This window comes from Acomys minous, assembly GCF_964271855.1.
Source record: "Acomys minous genome assembly, chromosome: 8".
In the NCBI taxonomy this organism is placed as follows: domain Eukaryota; kingdom Metazoa; phylum Chordata; class Mammalia; order Rodentia; family Muridae; genus Acomys; species Acomys minous.
Window position 1 is genome coordinate 116,507,678 of NC_140489.1, and position 18,636 is coordinate 116,526,313.

General features: G+C 41.2%; 1 protein-coding gene across 2 annotated transcripts in view; it reads right to left on the minus strand.

Annotated features, from left to right (window-relative positions):
• The window catches only part of THADA (THADA armadillo repeat containing), a 293,429-nt gene that overhangs the window by 220,979 nt on the left and 53,814 nt on the right, over positions 1-18,636 (minus strand). For both annotated transcript variants that reach the window (XM_084791400.1, XM_084791399.1), the window contains 3 exons: positions 6,774-6,906; positions 3,398-3,511; positions 296-418 (listed from right to left, as the gene is read on the minus strand). In XM_084791400.1, the coding sequence (XP_084647526.1) occupies positions 296-418; positions 3,398-3,511; positions 6,774-6,906 (370 nt within the window). The remainder of the gene's footprint in view (positions 1-295; positions 419-3,397; positions 3,512-6,773; positions 6,907-18,636) is intronic.

The window sequence follows — 18,636 nt, forward strand, 5'->3', positions numbered from 1 at the left end:
AGAAGCACTCTACGTGTGCGTTCTGACACTTATGTGGCATAGTTTAAAGACACACAAATATTAAAGTAACCACAGAATCAAATCGTTATCAATGATAAACCAACAAAGGAGACAAAAATGGAACCACAAATTAATGGAACAAATTGTAGTCTAATCCAAAACCGTACCCCCTGAAGAAATTACATGAGAAAATTGCAGCATATATATTGTATCATCAAGTGAAAGGTCAGCCTGTAAAACCCTAGTATTCACAAGCATAGTTAGCTCAACGGTCACACATGGTATGAACACTCACTGCCCAGACAGGTGATGTAAAACCCAGAATCGCAGCCTTAGCTCCATCAGCGACATAAGGAAGAATGTTTTCTCCCAGACGTGTGTCTCTGAACAAGGCTCTGAGGATATTTAAAGCGTGAACCTAGAATGAAAAGTTCAAAATCAGGGTGGGTTTAAAACTATGGTAATTCTAAATCTTTACACAAGCTGCCAGAAGCGGACAGTCCTCAAGTGAAATAGTACAGTTAAGAGAATACTCTTAAGAACAGAAAACCTAGCTGGGCGGTGGTGGCGAAAGCCATTAATCCCAGCACTCGGGAGGCAGAGGCAGGTGAATCGCTGTGAGTTCGAGGTCAGCCTGGTCTATAAAGTGAGTCCAGGACAGCCAAGGCTACACAGAGAAACCCTGTCTCGAAAAACGGAAGAAAAAAAAAAAGAATGGAAAACCTAGGCAAAAGTTTATAAAATGGAGCAATGCAACTAAAAAGTTTCATCCACTGACACATGTAGAATTCTGTACCTCGTAGATCAGAATTGTGGTTCTTCCCAAAGACACACGGAACATTTAATTTTTAAGAACGATCCCAAACCCAGACACAAACAGACCCTCAGTAAGTATCAACTACTGCTATCTTGTAGGTTATGCTCTGATCACAGTGGAATTGGGTAGAAATGCTGTTTTAATACTTTTAAAATAAAACACATCTTATTATTTTGTTGGGTTTTTTTCCCCCTTAAGACGGGGTTTTGCTGTGTAGCCTTGACTGTCCTGGAACTTGTTTTGTAGACCAGGCTGGCCTCAAACTCAGAAATACTCCTGCCTTCCTAGTAATGAGATTAAAAGCATGCGTTATCTGCCCCTCCCCCCCCCCCCACCAGCTAAAACAAATACATATTAAAACATTGGCCAAGGACCTGGAGAAATGCCTCAGAGGTTAAGAGCACCAGCTGTTCTTGCAGAAGACACAGGCTCAGTACTCACAAGGTGGCTCACAACTCCAAAAACAACTCATGCCTGTCCTGATTTCCACAAGAACCAGGCACAGACACGGTACAAATACATACACTCAGTCAAGTCATGCATATACATAAAATAAATAATCTTTAACATTTTAAGTAATGGTCAACATTTTAAAAATATTTACAGTCGAATACTACCAAGGCTTCTAGATATTGACACTAACTAAATCTTAAGAAAAGAAATAAAGGGCTGGAGAGATGGCTCAGAAGTTAAGAGCACTGACTGCTCCTCCAGAGGTCCTGAGTTCACTTCCCAGCAACTACATGGTGGCTCACAACCATCTATAATGTGATCTGGTGCCCTCTTCTGGCCTACAGGTATATATGCAGGCACAGCACTGTATACATAATACTAAATAAATAAATCTTTTTTTTTTAAGAAAAGAAATATAAACTTTAAATGTACATCTTTAATGGTCCTATTTAAAAATATTTAAAAAAATAAAATGCTACATGTCCACTTAACATGACAGAAAAACAATTCTGAAAACAAAAGGAAAAAACAGTTGTTTCAAATTGTTTTTAAAAACTGAGAGCGTTAAGAAAACCTTTGTGACAAAGGAGATCAGGTCCAGGCTTTGCACACCCTGAGCTACATCCCAAGAACAAAAGCTGACTTCTTAAAATCAGGTTTCTTACAACCCTAACAAGAAAGAAGCCACAAATAAGCAATGTTACCAAGGCCAAAGAGTCTTATTATTTGTCCACGTTACTATGAAGTTGTCTTTTTCCAACTGGCCAACTAAGAAAATATAACCAGTTATATTTCCCACATTTCAGTGAAAAAATGTTTTGATATGGTCTTTTAGAAAAATTATTAATACTCCACAGTTGAATGGAGAGTGAGATAAGACTTTCTCACGTACTCTGGTGCCTCACATTTGACCATGTCCCCTGGAGGGGGAGACCAGGTGGCACTCAGAGGAAGGACAGCAGGTTACCAAGAGGAGACTTGATACCCTATGAGCATATACAGGGGGAGGTAATCCCCCTCAGGAACAGTCATAAGGGAGGGGAATATGGGGAAAATGGGAGGGAGGGAAGTATGGGAGGATACAAGGGATGGGATAACCATGGAGATGTAACAAGAATAAATTAATAAAAAAAAAAGAAAAATTATTAATAATATGTTAGTTACTTTCCCAGAGTTAAATTTCCCAAAAAATTCTCTTACAGTAATTGGTCTCTATGTACATGTTAATCAACATCACACTTTGCCCCAATCAGCCCATATTATGGCTCCAAGGCACCTGACATCACCCAAGACTTAAAACCATATAAACTTAGCTTTCCTTTGTGTAAACTTTAGCTCTGTTCCTAACTGAGTGTGAGTGTCCCACAGTAGGGCAGGAGCACCTACTCAGAGGTAGTTACCAGGGACACCGAGGTGACAAAGTGCACCTCTAGTACTGGAAACAGCTAGGAAGAGGGTTTGACCCAATCACAGATCCACTGACTATCAGAAATTGAAACTTCACTTAAGTAAAATACTAAAATTCCTACATCATATTTTAAAGAAAGATTCAATTATTCAACTATAAAATATACATCAACTCAAAGATGCACACACGAGATTCAAGTGTGACTACATATTCATTTTCACATTTTTAGGTGTAATAATAGCATTATGAAATATCTTGTCAATTGAATGTTTTCAACAGAGTTTAAAATTTTTTCAATTTCATCAATACATATTAACCAAAACAAGTTTACTTTGTGTTTAGAAAAGACCAGAAAAGGGAGAAAACAAACAAAAAAACAAAAACAAAAAAACAAACAAAACAAAAATAAAGGCCAGGCGTGGTGGCATACTACCTTAATCCCAGCACTCAGGAGGCACAGGCAGGGGGATCGCTGTCAAGGCCAGCCTGGTCTACTAAGTGAGTCCAGGACAGCCAAGGCTACACAGAGAAACCCTGTCTCAAAAAAACAAAAATCAAACAAACAAACAAAGAATAAAGCCAAACTCCTGAATGCTGCACATTAGCCTATCTTCCAGAGTTCTGCATCTTCAGCAGACACGTTTACAAGATAACTACACAGCAGAGACGTAAGGCTTCCTGCCCTCCCTCCTGCAGCCCGTGTGCACTCCCACCGTTACCTGGGGGACTGCGCCCTTTGAAGCATCTGCGGACAAGGCCAAAGAGATCAGCTCCTTCATTGTTATTTTCAACAAATCCATTTTGCCTTTCTTTGGTTCTGATGCCAACAATGCCTATGAGAAAAACAAAAATCAACAGGCTTTCACTTTGCACATATCTATTTGTTGGCTTTGGAATCAATCCTCAAATTTAAAATACCCTCTATTAAAAACAAGATTACTGAGGTAGGTTAATTAAGCCAGGCTGCTTTGATCAGGTAGTTTAACCCATTCTGTTTGTTTGTTAATTATATAAATATAAGCAGCTGATAAATACATGGCTTTGATTGACCACTTTGTAAGGACAAAAATTAGGTAAAACATCAGATACAAACTGATCAAGCAAGAAAAGTTTCTTTACTTAAACAATGACTAAAATATTCTGGATTAGATTTCATCTAAAGGTTTTCAGGCTCTCTAGAGACTGATCAACAATTTATTCACAGAATAATCTTCCCAGGGGTCCCGCTCAAACTAGGGCACCAGCCAAGGACAATACAGGCGGTAAACCTTAAGCCCCTACCCAGATCTAGCCAATGGACAGAACACTCCCCACAGTAGAGTGGAGAGTGGGATATGACTTTCTCACATACTCTGGTGCCTCACCTTTGACCATGTCCCCTGGAGGGGGAGACCAGGTGGCACTCAGAGGAAGGACAGCAAGTTACCAAGAAGAGACTTGATACCCTATGATCATATAGAGGGGGAGGTAATCCCCCTCAGGAACAGTCATAGGGGAGGGGAATAAGGGGAAATTGGGAGGGAGGGAAGAATGGGAGGATACAAGGGATGGGATAACCATTGAGATGCAACAAGAATAAATTATTAAAGGAGGAAAAAAAATAAAATAATAAAATAAAAAAATAAAAAAAAAAAGAATAATCTACTGAAAGTGATCACAGCACAGCATTTGAAACTTCACAGGACAAAAAGAAACATTACAAATGCCAAAGGGATCCTGCACTTGGATTGACTTTGTAACTAGTGTCCAGTAAACATGATAATGGGCTATTAGCCCACTTGAGGCAATATAATAAAAAGAAATGAAGTACTGATATATGTGACAATATGAACAAACACTGAAAATCTACTGCTAAGTGAAAGAAGCCAGACGCAAAAGATTGACTATTGTACAATTCCATTTACATGACATGTCCAGAACAGACAAATCCACAGAGACAAGAAAGACTGCCTGGGGCTGGAAGCAGCACAGGAAGGTGGGGTGGAATGGGGAGTAACTGCTAATGGGTGAGCGTTGAGAGAGATTCTAAAATTAGATTGTACTAATGGTTATCGAGCTCTGAGAATGTACTGAAAGTCACTATACTGTGCACATTAAATACATGAACTATGCCACAAGTGAACTATAGCTCAACAAAGCTGCCAAAGAAAAAACACTTCAGTTCCATTTTTGGACTCTCTTCCTTCACATCTATGTCTTGCAAAATGTAGCTTCTGGCTCCCAAAACCAAAGTTGGCAGCTACTCTGCATCTTCTAGATCAACGACAAGCTATGCAATAAGAACATACAAGATAAACATATAAGCAGATTTAAAAGAAACTCATCCCAATAAACTTAGGCTCTATGAATATTTTTTAAATGTTGTCTTTTTACACAAAAGGTAAACTCATATACCAAAATGGTAGTTTTCACCACAGCTAACTTTAAACAAAGAGGATTACTTTATTGGTAAGTTGTGCTAAGAAAAATAGCACCCTCTTTGAGCAAGTGCTTCTGATAATGAAAACTTTGTTCCACTAAAATTTAAAAAAAAAAAAAAAAAGTTACACTCAAGAGATGTTCCTCCCAGAAACATAACGCCTCACCTTGTCCACAAAGAACTAGGCCAATGTATGGCCATGCTGCCTGGTGCGTCTGGCTTAGGCTCACTCTCTAACTATGACCAATTAGTAGCACAAGGTGACTAGCCCAGCTGTTATAGGACACAACACAAATACAAGGTGGGATCTTCAGGTGCCTGGCATTTGTCCTCAGAAAAGGCCACACAAACACAGCAGGTTGGAAGGAACTCCAAGTAGGAAACTAAACCACACTCGTGCAAAGTGGCTTAGACCCAGGACTACCTAGTGACCTTAGTCAATCACTTCTGCAACTGGTGCCCATGGACATCAAAAGTCATGAAGAGACTGGGAATAGGAGAAAAAAAATAAAAGAGAAAAAGAAAACCTACAGGGGAACTAAGAAGGAAACCTGCTTTCCTTCCTCTGTGCTTATTACGCTACCCAACTGGTGGATTTTTGTCTTACTATACACAAGCATGGCGCACGACTGAGCACTGTAAGGGCACTGGCGTTTACTCTCTATGCAGTAAGGTATGACTATTTTAAAGAGCAAAGGGCCGAGCATGTTCTCATCTGTGTTCAGGAACTGCACTCATACATAGTCTCACATGAAGATGTGGTCAAGAGTCACATGCACTGGGCCTTAGCAAGCTTTACATCCCTGTAGCCATTGGCAAGGCACCTCTGTAGTCCCCAGTCTCTCAGGATATATTTTTATGATAACTGTACCATCTCACAGAGCTTAGGCAGGGATTAAGTGAAGTAATAGATGGGACACAGCCACCACTAACTGAGAGGTACTATTAAAATTATGACTTTGGGTTTGGGTGGTGGTAGCACCTTTAATGCCAGCACAAAGAAGGCAGAAGCAGATGAATCTCTGAGTTCACAGCCAACCTAGTCTACAGAGCAAGTTCTAGAATGGCCAGTGCAATACAGAGAAACCATGTCTCAAATAAGAAAAAAAAACAAACCAAAACAAACAATAAATAAAAAATATGATGTTTTTATGATGGATATTTTATAGGACGACTCGAATATGGATGCTTCCTGGAAGTGAGCAATCCCTGTGGCCACAATGACTTCTGATTACTGGATACACAGATGGAAATCTATACTGCCCTCTGTTTATATTATGAGACTGACCCCCCGGATCCAAGAACAGATCAGACACAGAACATACTGTCCACACATTAAAACAAAGTCACATAGGAGACAGAGGATGGTACAGCCAGTTAAAGGTGCTTGCCACCAAATGTAAATAACCTCAGTTCAGTCCCTGGGATCCACATGATGGAAAAAAACCAACTTCAGCAAGCTGTCCTCTGATCTCTATGTGTACCACAGCATGTGTATGCCTGTATGTACACATAACTAAGTAAATGTAATACAAACTAAAAATAACAAAGTCACAAATGCTATTGTACTGAAAAAACAGAAGCATTCAATGTACAATGTTTACTCGCATTAAGAAGGTGAACACACAGTATCAGAGCACAAGCAGGCCAGTGCCCTGCTCTCCCTAGGAGAGTACCTGTATGTAGAAAGGAATTCCAGCACTGCGCCTTGTAGCACACAGTTTGGATGAGGGATCACTGCTTTTAATTTCCTCCAAAACACTCCACAACCACTGCTCTGGTAGCTTTTGCAGACTCATATTAGAGCACCTAAAAGGTACAAACAAGCAAATGTTTGGAATTATCAGGTAGTAAAAGGTAAAAGCATAAACTGATGATGCAGGTTAACACAGTGAGAGATAATAAACATTTTATATTTTATATTGAGAAGACTAAACTAGACTCATTCCCACCTATTACTGTATTATTATATACCTCTTATAACACTTATTCTCTATGTCAACCCCATGAGAGCTAGAGTCACCAGAGAGACTCACTTCTGGGCGTGTCTGTGAGGGCTTACCTTTACTGCAGTGAGAAGGCCCATTAACTGCAGTGGACTTTATAAGAAGGAGAGAGTGAACTGAGGCACCTATCCCTCTCTTCTTTCTGCTTCTGGATGCAGCTACTTCAAGCTCCTGATGCCTTGACTTCTGTCATCCGTGAACCACAACAGGCTCCATCTCCCTTAAGTCACTTTTTCAGGGCATTTTATCACAAGCAACAAGGAAGTACCAAAGACACCTTCTTTACTATGTGTCTTGGGACCTGAAGCTATTAGAAGTTCTACTTACTATAATTATTGAGCAAAGCATCACCTTATCTACAAATAAGCTTCATCACACAGACTTGCTTCCATACTCACAGTGGTCTCAAGAAGGCTCACAAATTCTTACAGATACTCCATACTATTAAGACTCAAGGATTCTAACAAAAATATCATATCTAGTATAGTTTTCTGTGGCATTTCCTATAATTTGTTTTTATTTATAGATTATACACAAATTAAATACCATTATACTTACATTTTAATAATTATATTTACCTTATTTAAAAGGTAGCTTTTCACAAATAGTTTTTCAAATCTGTAGAGTATTAAGAATAAAACTTATAGTGCGGCATGGTGGTGCACGCCTGTAATCCCAGCACTCAGGAAGGCACAGGCAGTCAGATCTCTGTGAGATCTAGGCTAACCTGATCTACAAAGTGAGTCCAGAATAGCCAAGACTACACAGAGAAACCCTGTCTCGAAAAAGGGGGGGGGGGGGAAGGGAGAGAGGAAGGAGAGAGGGAGGGAGGAAGGAGACAGGGAGGGAGGGAGGGAGGAAGGAGACAGGGAGGGAGGGAGGGAGGAAGGAGAGAAGGAGAGAGGGAGGGAGGGAGGAAGAGGAGAGAGAGAGAGAGAGAGAGAGAGAGAGAGAGAGAGAGAGAGAGAGAGAGAGAGAAGAAAATTTTCTGGGACAAGGCAAAATATGTTAAAAGTTTATTTGAGCACTAACAAAGGATGTTCTTAAAACCGCGTGTGCAAGCGCTCATATACGAGCAGGCAGGAGTGGTCAAAGGACAGCTCTCAGGAGCCCCTTCGCCCCTGCTGCCTTGGGGGGTCTATGCTTGAGCTCGCTACTGCTGACCACCCCACTGGCCACCTGAAGACTTTTACTCTATTGTATTAGCTTTAGCTGAAAAAGCAGCATACTCAATGGCAGGCAAACAGCCCCTGTGGAAAGGAAGGCGCCTTGACTTAAGGGAAGTGGTGCTAGAGGTTAGCCGTAGGGCTTTAATGCAACAGGCAAAAGCTCTACTGTGAGCTAGATTCCCAGTCCTTTTCTAGTTTTCATCTTGGGAAAAGGTCTCAAAAAGTTGCCCACGCAAGCATAGAATTTGGCAATCCTCTGACTCAGTCTTCCCAAGTAGAAATTAAAGACCACGTCCTGCTTAACTGAAATTCACACATTAAAATAAACATATGTCAAGTTGGGGGAAAATGCTTTTGTTTTACGTAAGGGAAAAAAATCATCAGAAACATAGCTGGGTGTAATCTGAAGCAGGAGGTACACCCTAGACACACATTTGGGATTTGTTTTTTTCTTTATTCTGTTGTAAAATAGTGAACTTCCATTTCTGACTAAACATTTCAGATAGCAACTGAAACATGGTATACATTTCACACTGACTTAAATATACAACAGATCTGTGTTAGCCTTGGCTGTCCTGGACTCACTTTATAGACCAGGCTGGCCTCGTACTACTCACACCTGCCTCTGCCTCCCTGAGTGCTGGGATTAAAGGCATGCGCCACCACGCCCAGCAAGAAAGTCACTTTATAGTGACTTGATGTAGAATTATCTGTGAATTGCATTTTCTGCTCCATTGAAGAACTGGCCTAAAGATACAGCTGAAGTCTAAGGCAGGTCAAGTGTCCCAGAAAAGTTCACTACACAGGAGAGACAGAGAGAAATGAAGTGCAGGAAGGACAGGGACTTGTGTTCCTATCTGTGCACTGAAACACTAGCACTCGACACTAGCACAGTGAGGCTTCTCAACACAGCCTCTCCTGGGCCTTCCTGGGCGAGCAAATGAGGGCCTCAGAAGCCAGGCTACGAACTGACACTGTTCAAGACTACTAATTAGATCTTGACTTAAATGACAATATTCTACTTAGTTTGAAAGGCTACACATGACCTGCACCTCACCTTCTTACTTCAGCCTCACCAATTTCTACACACATTCTGTTTCAATAAGGCTCTTGCCTTTGCTGGCTTCTACACGGACATAAAACTCACATACCAAACATACACCCATGCCTGTATTTCCAACTAAGCATCTGTTTAGTCTCCTCTCCATCAAAGTTGGTAAATTTTTCTAACTTACATGAAACAATTACTAGGCACAGGTGTACAAAGGGTTGGTGGTATCATGGAGAGACATATATAAGCTAGACTTCGAAGGTTATTTGGAGGAATGGTGGAGGGCCCGCACAGTAGGGTCCTGAAAGCAGGAGATGAGCAAGGAACAAGCTTTTGCCAAGGTCCCAAAGACAATTCCCTCATTTAGATTCTTGGCTATTTGAACTGTAAATAATTAGCCAGACCTATTTATTCCCTTGGGTATTGCATACTAAGGACTAAATGTTCCTTATTAATTTGGGGATTTCCAAAATAGGGCCAGAAAATTGTTCCACAAGATCATAGCTGGCAAACTGCCCTCAAAAGAGCCCTGTGTGCCCACTGAAGACCCAGCACCTCTGGAAGGAGCTCTGAGAAATGCTCAGGGCACTCACTCCTGCCATCCAGGCCAGACTTTGTTCTGCTCTGGAATTCCCCAGAAGCAAGCCAGCTTTTCTGAAGAATCCTCTAAGTGGCTGGTTTCCAGTCTGGGCATTGCCACTGAACTCTATTCTCTGGTTCCCTTGCTTCCTAGCTCTGCTTCTCTCTTGAACCAAACTTCCCACCCCAAGTCACATATGAAAATTTGGCCAACAACATACCTCTCACTCTCTTTATGCATTTGAAACACATTGTACTTTACACAAAACTCTACAGATTTTATTTAAATTACCAAACCAGAAATATATTTGCCCCGCTACACAGAAAGAAAATATTTATTGCATGTCTCTTATGTATCTAGTCAATACCAAGCTCCACTCAACTGATCCTACATCATTCCTGTACAAACTCATAAAGATCTGACTGCCTCTGCTGGGATTACAGGCACGGGCCACTGCGCTTGGCTAGCGTACGGCTTGGAAAGGTATCCTCCCACACTACACAGTGCCCCCTACTCATTAACACCCAAAACACACACATGGAAGCCCTAAAACCAAACTAAAAAGCAAGATAACCACAAAGAATTACAAGAAGTGAAAATGTGGACACATGAAAGAGATTTAGAAGTAGCAGTGGTGGCCACAAAAGGCAGCTTCTATGGGATAACCAGCCTCTCTTCCAGAGAAGGGAATTTCAGTGGCTTCCTCTCCCATGGGAGGGGACTTAAGAAGGGGCTACTGTCAGAGCTGGGCTACAGAGAAGAAAAGCCATAAGTACAGAGAAACTCTGAACCAGGCTGTCTACCAACTTGTTAGCTAAATCTGTGAAAGCCCAATAGGACTAAGAAAAGATGGACCAAAACGACACTATCTGTTCTACCTCCTCTGAGGAATAAATCCAAATAAGTAAACAAATTAATCAAAATGTTCCTAGTTATAGCCAGCAAACCAAATCTCACAACGCAAAGAAACTTTATATTAAAGACAGGTAAAAATAACTGGAACACAAATTGACTCTAAATGAAAGCAATTTTATAGGGCGGACTGACAAAGACCTTAAGATAACTTGGTGGTAATACGCTGAAAAGATAATGAAAGACTGATCTCTTAAGAAGTACAGGAGAGTGGGGCAGAGTGCTCGCCTAGCGCATGCCAGGCCCTGGGTTCAGTGTTTGTACTACAAAGGAGGAAAAACCACAAAAGGAGTATTTGCCTGCCAGGGATGGCACACACCTGTGATCCCAGAACTCAGAAGGTAAAGGCAGGAGGATCATGAATTCAAGCTCAGCTTTGCCTACAGAGTAAGTTGGAGGACACCCTCAGTTACATGAAACTGCCAATTTTTTTAAAGTGCAAGGAATTATGAAAAACAGTGCTGAAAAAAGGAAACAGGCATATACAAAAATAAAAACACTAGAAATATTCTGTGTTTAAGGTTATACGTATAATTTCAAAAAATACGACACCAATGCTAAAGAATTAGGCTTAAAAATGTTAAAACATCAGTTTATATCAAAAATACATTACTCATTATCAGTAACAAGAGACTGTGTATTTATAATGCTGAAGGACAGCTAACTGTTGTTGGAAGTCTATACCACACTAAACTATATTCAAAAGTGGAAGCAAAACCTAGATTGTTTGAGACACATCAGAAACATGTCTGTTGGACAGACTACATGTCTCAGTGGGACCTATATGGTAGAAAGAGAAAACAGGCTCCTTACATACTCCCAAGTGGCACACACACAGAATTAGTTAGCTAATTAATTAATTAAATGTAATAAAAAGTCTCCTGGGGACCCTGAATGAAAGAACTGCTAGATGTACTTTAGCAATGGTAAATAAGCCGAAGTAGTACTAATAGGGTGTCCAGAAAACAAAGCAGGCTTAACAGACTTCCACATTCTAATGAAGAGTAACAATAACTCTCTTCCAGGACTGAAGCAAAAGCCTTGCCATCATTCCTTCTGGAAAGTCTCGTATCTAATCTGTCACCAACACAGGCATTTTACTTTGAAATGATGCAGATTCAGGTCAGGTTTTTCTATCTCCACCATCCTCCAAGCCACTGCCATCTCTTTCTGAACTAAAGTCATACTGGAACGTCCCAAGTGGTCTCTCTACATTTCCCAGTATTCTTTATTCTCAACAGAGCATTCTTAATAATCCTTATAAATGGCCAGATCAAATTAGGTGGGGTATAATCCTAGCACCTGAGAGGCCGAGGCAGAACAAGCTGAGTTTGAGGCCACCCTGGGCTAGGTGATGTGACCCAAGCTTAAAATACACAATCCACAAGTCCATCTCATTTCCCAGCACTCCTCAATCTATTTACAACCCCCACTGCGCACCCTCGATCTCCCCCAAGGAACAAGCCAAGTCTTCACTGATATCATCTCATAGCTCATTCACACCACATTAGTTATACATGGCTTAGCCCTGTTCCCTCACTGAAAGTAGACAACTACTTCTCTCAGACTTTTGCACTTGTGTAAACTGGGTAAAAAAAAAAAAAAAAAAAAGAACCAAAAACAAAACAAAAAACAAAAAAACAGAACCACCAAGACTTCAGCTTAATAAAAAAGCATTACTTCAAGGAAGCTGATCCTATGTTCCAAAACATTTTTGGCTTGATCTGGCTGGTAATAAAGCCACTACCAACTATCTGTAATTTGTTTCAGTGGGTCTCACTCCCAAACCAACAAATAAAAGCCATGAAGAAGTAACTGGTTGTATACTGCACTGTATCTTGGAACCAACTTCCAAAAGACATTAATTCAAAAAGTGCTTTGGGGTGTACTGATTTGATAACAAAACAGAAATTATCTCACTACTCACATTTTATTCAGGTTATTTTCAGACTGACTTCAGTCTCTGACCATGTACCACTGGAATTAAAATATTAAGGTAGTACTAAATGGATTGAATGGTTTAGACAGAAAGTAACCTGGCAATCAGAATATCCTACAGAAAACTCAACAGACAGGGAGCCCACTTGTGCCTGGCATGAAGTGAACTGTGTCTCACCCATTCTGGAGGTACTCCAAGTCCCCTGGGGAACTGGGGAAACGTATTCTTGTTAATACACCATTTTCTTACATCAACTGAATCATCACAATGACCTAAAGAAACTTTCACCTGCAAACGTAAGGCAACCACTCTCACAACGAAATGTGAAGTACATGAAAGCTAATGTATGAAGCAAATTCCCAGAAATGTACCAAGACACAACTGCCAAGAAATTAATCATAAACACCATCACTGGCACAAGGCCAAGGCTTGTATCTATACCTTTGTTTACCAAATAATTCACTTACCAGGCTACTATCTCTAAGGACTTTTAGTACACAAAGGAAGTCCTTCCCCCTTGCTCATCAACACAGATGAAAGTGAAAACTGTCAGGTTTAAAAACAGCTCTAAATAATAAGTTATTCAGTTAAGTATGGTGTCAAGAAAAATAAGCATCAATGAAAATGATGCTATATATACAGGCTGATCGCTGATAAATGTTCACATTGCTACAGCCCTTTACTTTCCTTCATTTTCATTTGACAATCATTTAAATAACTGTGAGCCAAAAAAAGCTTTGAGGGCAAAAACTGTGATTTGATATAAAGTAAACAGTATGTGTTAGTTTAAGTTCAGCATCGCTGGCCACTCAAACCAACACAGGAAGGAAAACAGCAATGTCAAGAATAACCCCTCGGCCCTCTGTCACTGGGAAGGGGAATAGGGTGAAAGAGGGAGGGGGGGAATGGGAGGAGACAAGTAAGGAGATAACAATTGAGATGTAATCCAAATAAATTAATAATAATAATAAAAGAATAATCCCTTAACCCCTCAGACTGGCTGTTCAGAATACCAAACCTTTAGATCCCTAAAACACTGTGCGAGGACACAAGAGTTGCAGTCATGTTCTGAGGCAGCACCAGGTACCCTCTCCAGATTACCTATGTATCAAATTTACTCTGAATGTGTTTCACAGGAAACTAAAAAACATTTATTTCCATATGCATTTAATTCATTATCTAGCCTTACAAAGCCTTAAATATTTGGACAATCTCCTTACATTTCATTTTATCCCATTTGGATCTTGAGTACCGAAGGACTCACGAACTAACTCTTCCCCAGAACTCGGCTGCTTCTAGTCATTCGCGTCCTTTCAAATACTACTTGAGTCTAATAGGAAAAGGGGGCCTTTGTATACCACCAAGATTTATCACCCCAAAATATACATTGCTAAGTGGGGCTTAGATGTGCACACCTGCACTCCCAGCACTTGGAAAGCAGGGGAGACATGTTTAAGGTTATCTAAACATGTGAGCTCAACAGTGAGCTCAAGCCTGGGCTATATGAGGTCCTGTCTCAAAACAACATAACACAGCAGGCGGGGTAGCTCAGTGAGTGAAGGTGCTGAATGTGCAAGTCAGACACCATGAGTGTGACCCTTGGATCTCAAGGTAGAGAGAGAGAACTGACTCCCGAGAGTTGTCTTCTGATTTCACATGTGCTAGCATGTTTGTTGTACACACACAGCTAGTTGACAGTGTTATGACTTCCCAAGTGTGCTTTAAAATAAAGCGGTGAGGGACCAAGGATATATTCTCTTCCATCACTCTGTTCTTTCAAGTACTTACACGAGAGCCATTTGGGAGCTCAGTAAGTATTTGCTGGCACCATGATCAACTCTGCTGGGCATGCCACTCTAACAAGGAAGGCTGGCAAGCAAGAGGGGAAAGAGGGTACAGTAAGTAGAAAGGAGGAGGGCACACAGGCCTCCCAGGGGATGACGGGCAGCCTATCAACAACAATTCTACTGGCCTAATGCTGCCCCCAAAGATAAGCTTCTTCCAGGACTCAGAACAAAACCAAATCAAGTTCAAAATGAAGACTAGTACATGCTTCTAGAGTGTTATTTAACTGATGTCTTCCGGGGAGCACAAAACTGAAAAGGCAGGTGTAGGAAAGAGAAACTGTAACCTAAGACTTCTCACCATGAGGTCACAGTAGCTAGAAAATGAAACACTGTCAAGTTGTGGCTCTTCAATGGATCTTCTGTCATTCCCCAGCACGAAAAGATTAATTTATAAGGAAGTATTTCAAAACACCAGGGTTACCGGTGTTTGTGATAAAGAAGGAATTGCCAGGTAAAAATGAAGCCAGGGAAGACTCCCAAGATAAACACAGCTAATTTTAGTTGATTTGGTTCCACATCACACAATCCAGGAGTCAGTAAGGGAAAGGGAAAGTATCCTGAATGAAGAGTTGGTTCACGCCAATACAATGCAGTCACCAACCACAGACTAGGGGAATTCCAACACCCTGCTTCTGTCAGCAAATGCTCCCAGTTAAAGAGCAGACAATATCTTTGTCTGAAGACTCTTTTGCTTTGACTCTCTTGTCAAACTAATGCAAAACACACCATATGTCTTTAGCCTCAAGAATATTGTGTGATTTTAAGTTCCGTACCAAGGGATCAAGTCTCATCAAAAAAGAATTCAGTAGCACTAAATATTAATCTACACATATACCTATGAAATCAGCTTACCAGTTCTAAAAGAAACTTACAAAAATATATCCAGGGCTGTGGAGATGGCTGAGCAGGTAAAGGTATTTATGACATAAGACCCTAGACCCCATATAACAAAGGAAGAAGCTGACCTGCTCCCCTTGGATCCCCATCAGGAAGCAGCAGCCCCTGGATCACTGACGACACCAGGCTACAGATTACCCGAGAACAAGGTACTTCTGTCCTTATGTCTAAATTACAACATATTATGAAGACTTTGAAAACGAGTGTTAAAATTTCCAGGAAAAAAAAAAAAGAGTATGATCTGATCCCACATGAATAGTGGTTAAAATCACCTGTTACTCTGCACAGGGAGCCGTGTGGTTCCTAGAGCCCACAAGGAGGCTCATAACTGTACTTCCAGCTCTAGCAAATCTGATGCCCTTTTCTGGCCTCTGTGGGTACTACAACCACCTGGTGAATTTACATGCAGAAGCACTCATGTAAAACAGATATGAAAAATAAAAATTCAAACGTCACTAACAATGAATTAGGAAATAAACATTAAGATATTCTAGTTTTCCCAAACAGAAAAAGGGAATCAGCAGGGTAGCACATACTTGTAAAGCAGAGGCACAAGAACCTCTGTGAGTCCCAGGGCAGCACTGTATATATTGTGATCCTAGGGCAGCGCTGTCTATATTGTGATCCTAGGGCAGCGCTGTCTATATTGTGATCCTAGGGCAGCGCTGTCTATATTGTGATCCTAGGGCAGCACTGTCTATATTGTGAGTCCTAGGGCAGCGCTGTCTATATTGTGATCCTAGGGCAGCGCTGTCTATATTGTGATCCTAGGGCAGCGCTGTCTATATTGTGATCCTAGGGCAGCACTGTCTATATTATGATCCTAGGGCAGCACTGTCTATATTGTGATCCTAGGGCAGCACTGTCTATATTATGATCCTAGGGCAGCGCTGTCTATATTGTGATCCTAGGGCAGCGCTGTCTATATTGTGATCCTAGGGCAGCACTGTCTATATTGTGAGTCCCAGGGCAGCACTGTCTATATTGTGATCCTAGGGCAGCACTGTCTATATTGTGATCCTAGGGCAGCACTGTCTATATTGTGATCCTAGGGCAGCACTGTCTATATTGTGAGTCCTAGGGGCAGCGCTGTCTATATTGTGATCCTAGGGCAGCACTGTCTATATTGTGATCCTAGGGCAGCACTGTCTATATTGTGATCCTAGGGCAGCGCTGTCTATATTGTGATCCTAGGGCAGCGCTGTCTATATTGTGTCCTAGGGCAGCGCTGTCTATATTGTGATCCTAGGGCAGCACTGTCTATATTGTGATCCTAGGGCAGCGCTGTCTATATTGTGATCCTAGGGCAGCACTGTCTATATTGTGAGTCCTAGGGCAGCGCTGTCTATATTGTGTCCTAGGGCAGCACTGTCTATATTGTGATCCTAGGGCAGCACTGTCTATATTGTGATCCCAGGGCAGCACTGTCTATATTGTGATCCTAGGGCAGCGCTGTCTATATTGTGAGTCCTAGGGCAGCACTGTCTATATTGTGAGTCCTAGGGCAGCGCTGTCTATATTGTGTCCTAGGGCAGCACTGTCTATATTGTGATCCTAGGGCAGCACTGTCTATATTGTGATCCCAGGGCAGCACTGTCTATATTGTGATCCTAGGGCAGCGCTGTCTATATTGTGAGTCCTAGGGCAGCGCTGTCTATATTGTGATCCTAGGGCAGCACTGTCTATATTGTGATCCTAGGGCAGCACTGTCTATATTGTGATCCTAGGGCAGCGCGGTCTATATTGTGATCCTAGGGCAGCACTGTCTATATTGTGATCCTAGGGCAGCACTGTCTATATTGTGAGTCATAGGGCAGCGCTGTCTATATTGTGATCCTAGGGCAGCATTGTCTATATTGTGATCCTAGGGCAGCACTGTCTATATTGTGAGTCCCAGGGCAGCACTGTCTATATTGTGATCCTAGGACAGCACTGTCTATATTGTGATCCTAGGGCAGCACTGTCTATATTGTGATCCTAGGGCAGCGCTGTCTATATTGTGATCCTAGGGCAGCGCTGTCTATATTGTGATCCTAGGGCAGCACTGTCTATATTGTGATCCTAGGGCAGCGCTGTCTATATTGTGATCCTAGGGCAGCGCTGTCTATATTGTGATCCTAGGGCAGCACTGTCTATATTGTGATCCTAGGGCAGCGCTGTCTATATTGTGATCCTAGGGCAGCACTGTCTATATTGTGATCCTAGGGCAGCGCTGTCTATATTGTGATCCTAGGGCAGCACTGTCTATATTGTGATCCTAGGGCAGCACTGTCTATATTGTGATCCTAGGGCAGCGCTGTCTATATTGTGATCCTAGGGCAGCACTGTCTATATTGTGATCCTAGGGCAGCGCTGTCTATATTGTGATCCTAGGGCAGCACTGTCTATATTGTGATCCTAGGGCAGCACTGTCTATATTGTGATCCTAGGGCAGCGCTGTCTATATTGTGAGTTTCATGGCAGCCAGGGCTAGGTTGTGAGATCCTGTCTCAACATAACCACTGCTCTCCCAATTTATATGGCTCCTCAGAGTCGCTCATTACTTATTCTTAATTTAATTATTCACATTTCAAATAAAATTTATAGGGTATTTAGTGAGCAATGAGTATCTTGTTCACGAATATTTATCAAATGAAACATAAATAAAAGCCTAGACAATATAATGTTAATCAAAGTTGAATGGGTCTCTCCCCCCAATGTATTACACTTAACATTTATTTTTAGTACAACTGTGTGAATATATGTTCCTTTGTTGTCCAGACAGGTAAAAAAAAAATCTAGTTTTTATTGTTTATTGTTATAAAACAATTGCTCAAAAAAGTTTCCACTCAAATTTGCATTGTAGAAGCTATAATTAATTGGTAAAAGATTAAATATTTAAATTACTTCTATTGTAATTATTGATATCATCAGTCATCACTAGTGCTTTATAACTAAAACTGCTAACTGCCAACAGTTCATTCAGGGAGCAATAATGAGAATACGGTTATAATTACTACAAGAGACATTTGTAGAGGACCCACCCTTCAGCAGGCAGAGCACTTCTCATACACAGAGTAAGAAAAGAAATTCTCACAGAAGTCCCTTCTACACTTGGAACCCAGTCAACAATCCCCCACACAGTTACGCTTTCAACTA